We start from the raw sequence: 9,049 nt of genomic DNA on the forward strand, positions 1-9,049 counted from the left end.
CTTGCAGGCAATGCCCAGGGCACCACCCAGTTGGTCCAACTGGTCACACAGACGGTTCTGGTGGACAATGGAGTGCTGGTTAAATGTTAAATGTTTCACATACGTAGCAAAGACAGGGGCTGGACAGAGGCATGACCGGAACTCCCACCATGACCTCTCCAGCCCATCATATCTGTCATTTGAAAATCTCTGGCCTATCAAGCCCAACTTAATTATGGCTTTCCCATGTTTATTCATCAAAACTAGGCATAATGGCCACGCTGAGCTTCTGATCAGCTGAAATAGCCAGTGTTACCATGATGAAGTTATGTTAGCCCAGCCATAAATGTTTAGGAAACTTCAAAACAGCCTAGACTGCCTCCTTCCCCACTAGCTCTGAGGAGCCTGAGGGAAGTCAGAACTAAAGAGATCCTCGAGGCTCCAGACAAACACTTTCCAAGCGCTCAACTGACCATCACTGCCTGAGCCCATCCCTGAGGCTCCGGGTACAGGGAACAGGGAGTGGGGGCACTGAGACAGAATGGCCTTCAAGCTCTGCTCAGCCAAAGCCAGCAGACTGACATTGGAAGCTCTCAAGCGATGCATAAAAGCCCAGCACAGGCTGGGCGCGGTGGCTCATGCCTGTAATCCCAGCACTTTGGGAGGCCCAGGCAGTCAGATCATGAGGTCAGGAGATCAAGACCATCCTGGCCAACATGGCGAAACCCCGTCTGTTCTAAAAATACAAAAAATTACCCAGGCATGGTGGCACGCGCCTGTAGTCCCAGCTACTCAGGAGGCTGAGGCAGGGGAATCGCTTGAACCCAGGAGTCGGAGATTGCAGTGAGCAGAGATCACGCCACTGTACTCTAGCCTGGAGACACAGCAAAACTCCATCTCAAAAAAAAAAAAAAAAAAAAGCCCAGCACAGGGCCCACAGCCTGGCTGCACACTAGGAAGTTATAATCACCTGGGGAGCTTTAAAACCTGCCACCACTGGGGCTGATTGAACTGGGCTGGGTGGGACACAGGCAATGGTAGTGTTTAAACAAGCCCCACATGAACTCCTAGTTGGCAGGCGGGGAAGACAGAATATGGAAGTGTGGAATGACACTGCTGCTACAGGAGGCTCAGGATGGCATCCAAGAGGAAGTGTCCTTGTGTGGGACAGTGCATCCGCAGGCATACACAGCCCAGGCTGCAAGGGGCGGAGGGAGGGAAAGCTCTCTTCAATAAGAGGTCCCACTGCTCACAAACCAGATGGGAACATCTCTCCAGTCTGCGGAAATGCACAGGGGTGGGGCAGGGGTCACTCTGGGAATCAGTCCTCAGTCACCATGACTGCTCACAGTTGCCAAAGCACTTTCACCATGGCCGCATTCTGAATGGCAGCCTGGCACCAACCCTTAGAGGCACGTGGCCAGTTCCCATTACCCCAACTCTTGGATGGGGAAATGGAGCCTGGGGAGGTTACAGAACTTGTTCAAGTTCACACAGGTAGGAGGGGGTGGAACTAGGACTTGAACCCAGACCTTCTGATTAGAACACAGCCTCCTCCAACAAGCCACCCAGCTTCCCAGGTCCCCTGACGCTGGGGCAGAAGGGCTGCGTCATTGTCAGACCAGACCAGACCCAGGCCCTGCTAATGTCCAAGGCACACTGTGGTCTTGGGGACACTGTCTCAGGGAGGGCTTATTCCTGGAGGGCAGTCACATCCAGTGCCCAGGCTGAGTCACAGCCGGTGTCAAACATCCTCCGGCCAACAGGATCAAATCTCTATCCTCCTATAACAGAGCTCTCTGAGGGAAACTGCCCTAGGGCTAAGGAGAGGGTTAAGAGACCATGCCCAGGGGCTCACCACCCGTACCCCCAATCCCAAGACCCACCCTTCAGACCTGCCTTTGTTCTGCAGACCTGTTTTGGTTGTCCCCACCAATGCCCAACCCAGCGAGAAAATTACACTTTGCTGCTGACACTTCTACTTTTGAATTCATTTTTCTTCCACTGATTTGGACTGTGAGTGTGGTTTCTGTCTTCTAAAAGTGCCAGACTGCAGCCTGATTTAAAGAGTTCATTTGATATTTTCCTGGGTTTAACTCAACTTTCTCCCTCTTGGCATTTATTCTTCTTCTGGATTCTGGGAAAAGCGAAGACAGGGTAAAATGAAATCCTGTAGACTTGGGAGTCAAATGCAAGAAGGAGAAACTGAAGGCCAGCTCTCTTTTCCAGCTGCCCTCCCTATCGCCCCGCCTTCCCTTCCATGCAGAACACCTGCTGAGAGCTAGCGTGCTTGGCCGGGGGCCACGTGGGGCCTTCCTGCTAGTGGGATGTTCAAGAGCGCTTAGGTTGGAGGGTTTCCATTCAGCATCAGGGAGGTAGGTAGGGTCTTGGAGACCATGCGACGTGGAATAAGGGCTCCATCTAGCACAGGCTTTCAAGCTTTGTGTGGGCTCCTCTTTCTATAGCTTCTCCCCAGAATGAATCTTCTGATGGCGAATCAGGTGCGAGCTCCCCCGGAAGGACTTGCCGCACAGATTGCACACGTAGGGCTTCTCTCTGGTGTGGGTTTTATAGTGCTCGATGAGGGCGGACCGGTGCCGGAAGGCTTTGCCACACTCGCAGGTGTAGGGCTTCTTGCCAGTGTGGATCCTCTGGTGCTGGATCAGCGCAGAGCTGTGGCAAAAGGCCTTGCCACACTGACAGCACTCGTAGGGCTTCTCACCGGTGTGGATGCGCTGGTGCTCGATGAGGGAGGAGCTCTGGCTGAAGGCCTTCCCGCACTTCTGGCATTTGTAGGGCTTCTCGCCGGTGTGGGTCTTGCGGTGCTCAATGAGGTTGGAGCTCTGGCTGAAGGCCTTCCCACACTCATCGCATTTGTATGGTTTCTTCCCAGTGTGGATCCGCTGGTGTCGGATGAGGTGTGACCTGTGACAAAAGGCTTTCCCACAGAGATCGCACTCGTGAGGCTTCTTTAGGGTGTGGATCTTCCGATGCTGGCTCAGGCCTGAGCTCTGGTTGAAGGATTTCCCACATTCCTTACACTGATAAGGTCTCTCTCCTGTATGAATCCTCTCGTGTTTCCTGAGGCTGGAGCTCCGGCTGAAATCCTTCCCGCATTCTCTGCATTCGTAGGGCCTCTTTCCCGTGTGGATCTTTTGGTGCTGCGTGAGGGCTGAGCTCTGGCGGAAGGCCTTCCCACACTCCCGGCACTCATAGGGCTTCTCCCCAGTGTGGATGATCTGGTGCCTGAGCAGGTGGGAGCTCTGGCTGAAGGCCTTCCCGCACTCACAGCACTCATAGGGCTTCTCCCCGGTGTGGATCACCAGGTGTCGGAGCAGGTGCGAGCTCTGGCTGAAGGCCTTCCCACATTCTCGACACGCGTAGGGCTTGGCTGGTTGCGGGGTTCTGTGAAGCCTGTTAGGTCCTGAGTCCCCTCTGTCTGTTTCTGCACAATCGCATGGACTGCGTTCTTCACTGTGAATTATCTGACACACGCTGAGGTCGGATTTCTGGAGGAAGGTTTGTCCGAAGAGCTCATCATCCTGGGGTCTGGTTCCTGGGGGGATACTGTGATGCTGAACAGGGCTTGAGCACAAACTGAAATTCCCCTCATAATCATCATGTTCTTCATCTTGCTCACCAAGAGGGATCTCCTTGTAGATCACAGCCATTTGCTCCAAACCTCTTTCCTGAAGAAAAGTGTCCCCCAGGTCCTCCCCTGGGAAAAGTCCTCGCTGTGACTCTAACCTGTTCTCAAATGCAAAGGTCTCGCCAAACTTGGTTGCTGGGGGAACCTCCATTGTGAATCTGCTATCATCCCCAATGGTTGTATTTCTTTAAAAATGTTCTTCTTTGGGCCACACTTACTGTTCTGACAATCTGAAAAGAAAACAGGAACGCTGTCAAGTCGGCAAGTCAAGCAGCTCATGTCCTAGAATGCCTGCTTCCTGTCCTAGAATCTAGAAATAACCAAATATGCATAAGACACAATGTTGCCCTGAAGATGATCCCAAATGAGTTAGAGGCAAGTTTTGCTTACCACAGACAATTGAAGGCAGACAGACAGACACAATGAAGTGCCACATCATGGTGTCTAGACTCTACGGGCTGAAGGTGTTCAGAAAGGTGAGCTAAAACAGGAAGTGGGGGCTGGGCGCGGTGGCTCACACCTATAATCCTAACACTTTGGGAGGCCGTGGCTGGCAGATCACTAGAGGTTAGGAGTGACCAGCCTGGTCACATGGTGAAACCCTCTTCTCCGCTAAAAACACAAAACAATTAGCCGGGTGTGGTGGTGGATGCCTGTAATCCCAGCTACTAGGGAGGGTGAGGCAGGAGACTCACTTGAACCTGGGAGGCAAAGACTGCAGTGAGCGGAGATCACCCCACTGCACTCCAACGTGGGTGACAAAGTGAGACTCTGTCTCAAACAACAACAACAACAACAACCAAGAAGTGGGGCCACTGCAGAAAAGGAGCAAGACTCCAGCTACTGGGTGACATTGGGGGCAGGTTTTACTGGGAAAGAGAAAGAGAGTTCTTCCCTTACCCTAGTTCAGCTGCACTCCCTCCAGCCAAGTGCCCCAGCCTAGGAGTCAGCATAGCTGCTGTTATTCTCACCCAACTGGTCCCCTCCTATCTACTTCCTGAGGCTGCACTAGCAGCATCTCTGTCTCTCAGTCCTCACTGCCACTCTGCAGCTCAGGCTTCAGTGCTACCTCCTGGGATCTTTTTAGTGCTCACCTCCAAACTAGCTGCTGATCTCCGGTTTCCACCTCTCCCTCTGGTGCACGCCCTATACTAAGAATAGAGTCAAATATCTAAAATGTAAGCCTGATTATGGATTATGGTGGTTCCCTTCTTTTCTTTTTTTTTTTGAGATGGAGTTTCACTCTTTCGCCCAGGCTGGAGTACAGTGGCGCGATCTTGGCTCACTGCAACCTCTGCCTTCCAATTTCAAGTGATTCTCCTGCCTTAGCCTCCCAAGTAGCTGGGATTACAGGTGCCCGCCACCATGCCTGGCTAATTTTTGTATTTTTAGTAGAGACTGGGTTTCACCATGTTGGCCAGGCTGGTCTCAAACTTCTGACCTCAAGTGATCTGCCTGCCTCCGCCTCCCAAAGTACTGGGATTACAGGCATGAGCCACCGTGCCCAGCCTGGTGGTTCACTTCTTAGGATCTTGTGACAGCCCAACTCCTTCACACCTGGCCCTTCCAATCCACCTCCTGCCTGTCTCTCCTATACACTTCTTCTTTTTTATTTGAGATAGGCTCTCGCCCTATTGCCCAGGCTGGGGTATAGTGGTGTGATCTTGGCTCACTGAAACCTCTGCCTCCCAGGCTCAAGTGATCCTCCCACCTCAGCCTCCTGAATAGCTGGGACTACAGGTGTAAGCCACCACACTCTGCTAATTTTTTTAATTATTTCTTTTTGTAGAGATGAGGTCTCACTGTATTGCCCAGGCTGGTCCCTCCAACGATTCCAATTTTCCAGCTCGATGACTAATTTGCACTCCTGTTGTCTGGTCCTAACAGGTAAGGACCATTCTCAGACTGCCACTTGCTCATCCTTCAGGACTTGTCCAAACGTCCCCTTTTCTTTGCACCCTCAGGTTGTTCACCATCTCAGGCCCCCACCATTAGCTTGAAAATTCTCTAACGGCAAATACTGCGCTCCTTCATTTCAGAAGCTCCAGCCCCCAGCACAAAAGCACAATTGCAATGAACACAGTTGTTGAATAACTGATCAAATGAAGGAAAAGCCATTTGTTTTTGTGCTAGAACTGTCATTTTTTTTTTTTGGTCAAAGAATACTTTAGTCAAATAAGTCAACTGTCTAGGACAGGGGTCCCCAACTCCCAGGGTGGGGGACAGGCACCGGTCTGTGGCCTGTTAGGAACCGGGTCGCATAGCAGAAGGTGAGCGGAAGGTGAGCGAGCATTACAGCCTGAGCTCTGCCTCCTATCAGATCAGCAGCAGCATTAGATTCTCATAGGAACTCGTACCCTATTGTGAACTGTGCATATGAGGGATCTAGGTTGTGCACTCCTTGTGAGAATCTAACACCTGATGATCTGAGGTGGAACAGTTTCATCTCAAAACCATCCCCCATGTCCCCCACCCATTCAGGGAAAAATTGTCTTCCGCAAAACTGGTCCCTGATGCCAAAAACGTTGGGGATCACTGGTCTAGGAGATATAAGTAAATAAAACAGACAAAAGCAGAGCTGCTCCAGTGGAAGGAGGATGCCTTAGCAGGAACAATGAAGGAAGCTAGAACAGCCCACTCAGCACTCCCCCTCCCAGCTGTGGCCCCTGAAGAAGCCCCAAAGAGCTCTATTCAGAAAATTCTGTGCTAGATAAAGGCAAAGTCTTCAGGTGACACAATAACGATAGCAACAGCTCATATTCACTGAGCACCTACTATGTGCTAGGCATTAATAGGTCCTTCATGGCACCTCATTTAATCTTCACAACTCTATACAAAGGTACTATTATCCTTATACTGAATCTAGGGAGTAACTGCCTTAAAAAATATATATACTAAATTAACCAGAATAGTCAGAACTCATTTCTACTTGAAAAAAATTTTTTTGTTGTTGTTGAGACAGGGTCTCACTCTGTCACCCAGGCTGGAGTGCAGGAGTGGAATCACCGCTCACTGCAGCCTTGACCTCCCAGGCTCAACTGATCCTCCCACCTCAGCCTCTCAAGTAGCTGGGACTACAGGCGCATGTCACCACACCCAGCTAATTTTTAAATTTTTCTGTAGAGATGAGATAATATTATGTTGCCCAGGCTAGTCTTGAACTCCTGGGCTCAAGCAATCCTCCCACCTCCGCCTCCCAAAGTGCTGGATTTCAGGCATGAGCCACCATGCCCAGCAGAAATGATTTTTTTTTTTGAGATGGAGTCTCACTCTTGTTGCCCAGCCTGGAGTGCAATGGCACAATCTCGGCTCACTGCAACCTCCGCCTCCTGGGTTCAAGCAATTCTCCTGCCTCAGCCTCCTGAATAGCTGGGATTACAGGCACTGGCCACCAGGCCCGGATAATTTGTGTATTTTTAGTAGAGACGGGGTTTCACCATGTTGGCCAGGCTGGTCTCAAACTCCTGACCTCAGGTGATCCACCCGCCTTGGCATCCCAAAGTGCTGGGATTACAGGCGTGAGCCACCACGCCCGGCCCAGAAATGATTTTTTAAAATGATTTTTCAGCCAAATAGAAAGACTGGATATATTTTTTTAAAAGGACTGAACTAAAGTATTTTCTTTCTCCAGGACAGAGTGCAGGGGTGTGATTACAGCTCACTGGAACCTCTGGCTCCCGGGCACAAGTGATTCTCCTATCTCAGCCTCCTAAGTAGCTGGGACACTATCCTGGCTAACACCGTGAACCCCGTCTCTACTAAAAATACAAAAAAATTAGCCGGGCTGGGTGGCGGGCACCTGTAGTCCCAGCCACTTGGGAGGCTGAGGCAGGAAAATGGCGTGAACCCAGGAGGCGGAGCTTGCAGTGAGCCGAGATTGCGCCACTGCACTCCAGCCTGGGCGACAGTACGAGACTCTGTCTCAAAAATAAAAATAAAAATAAAAAAAGAAAAGAAAAGAAAAAAAAAGTAGCTGGGACTACAGGCACGTGCCACACCTGTCTAATTTTTGTACTTTTTGTAGAGACGGGTTTTCTCCATGTTGCGCAGGCTGGTCTCGAATTCCTGAGCTCATGCGATCCACCCATCTCGGCCTCCTAAAGTGCTGGTATTACAGGCACGAGCCCCCTCGCCCAGACCTAAAGTATTTTCAAAAATTCTTAGATCATTTCAACTCCTCTCCCCCTCCACCCCCTCTTCAGCAACCCACAATCTCCAACCCTTCCAGCTCTCTCACTCAATTTGTGCTCTTCGACCTCATGAAATCCAAGCCATTTTTACTCTAGTTCTCCTTTGCCAGTTCCACCCCTTCTCCATCCAGCTTAGACTCTCTCTATGCTATGCGCGTCACTTAACTCTCACGCTCCAGCACCATGCTCCTCACCTCCTCGTCCGGCTGCAACTAGCGGCTAAGTCCCAGCCTTCTCTACCAGTTCCTCTTAAGTTGTTAAATGTTGCCAAGAAAAATCATACAACTATGTATGGCACCACGACAAATTTCGAGTTTCCGATTTCAGCTGGGACCTCAGCTCTGGCATCCGATGACCTCCTCATTGCCAAGTCCCTCTCTTCTCAGTCCTCACCTTCCCACCCCATCTGGCACTGCTCTCCAATACCTCCTTCTCAAAACCCTTCATTTCAGGGGTTGCAAATTGGCAGCCTGGAGATCCTGCTACGTTATGTTTGGCTCTCGAAGAGTTCGGCTTTTCCTGTTCATTTTCCTTAGTTGCCAATATTTAAAACTCACTAGGTTTCTGGCTTTCTCTTGAAAAACGAAGATGTGACAATACCCCTTCACCCGCCCACATTGCCTACCTGGGTGCATGAAAGCTTTGAGCTACCCCCCAACCCCATCCCCACCCTCGCTTTCTTCCCTTGGCTTCTGAACGCTCTCTTCCCAATTTTCATGCTTTCCAAGTTCTCTTTCTTGATATCTTTAGATTGCAACTCTTCCTCCACCCACCTGTTAAATCCTGGTGTTCTCAAACTTCCCTCCGTAGAGGTTTTCCATTCCCACTATGTGGCCCCTACACGCTGAAGTCTCCACTCAGGATAAAAAGTTGGCAACCCTTTATCTGTCTCCCACAACATGTTAAGTGTTTTTGGACCGAAAATACAAAGGTCTGGAACTCCATGCTTCCCACCTCTGTCGGGGCCTTCTCCGGGTCCTTCTGCATCTGTCATCCCATCCTCCAGAGAGTCCCTAGGGCCTGGGCACCCTGCAAACCCTTAGTGCAGTCAAGGTTTCCTGGCTGGGGGCCCAAGAGTGGCCACGGACCCGCACACGCTGCCCAGGCGGCGACGTGGCGCCCCTACAGGCTTCCCCGCTATTGGGGACACGCGCACCCAGGGCCACCGGAGGGACAGGTGGTCAGGCGGACTCGGGTCACACCGACGGACGCGGGGCCACTCACCTGGTCC

At 51.1% G+C, this 9,049-nt stretch overlaps 1 protein-coding gene across 1 annotated transcript; it reads right to left on the reverse strand.

The window, feature by feature from the left end:
• Nucleotides 1-215: 215 nt before the first annotated feature.
• Nucleotides 216-9,049, reverse strand: ZNF70 (zinc finger protein 70). Its single transcript, XM_011967945.1, has 2 exons — nt 8,773-9,049; nt 216-3,858 (listed from the first exon to the last, which is right to left on the reverse strand). Exon 2 carries the CDS (start codon nt 3,777-3,779, stop codon nt 2,439-2,441), a length of 1,341 nt encoding a protein of 446 aa, XP_011823335.1. The 5' UTR covers nt 3,780-3,858; nt 8,773-9,049; the 3' UTR covers nt 216-2,438.

This window comes from Mandrillus leucophaeus, unplaced genomic scaffold (assembly GCF_000951045.1).
Source record: "Mandrillus leucophaeus isolate KB7577 unplaced genomic scaffold, Mleu.le_1.0 Scaffold820, whole genome shotgun sequence".
In the NCBI taxonomy this organism is placed as follows: Eukaryota; Metazoa; Chordata; class Mammalia; order Primates; family Cercopithecidae; genus Mandrillus; species Mandrillus leucophaeus.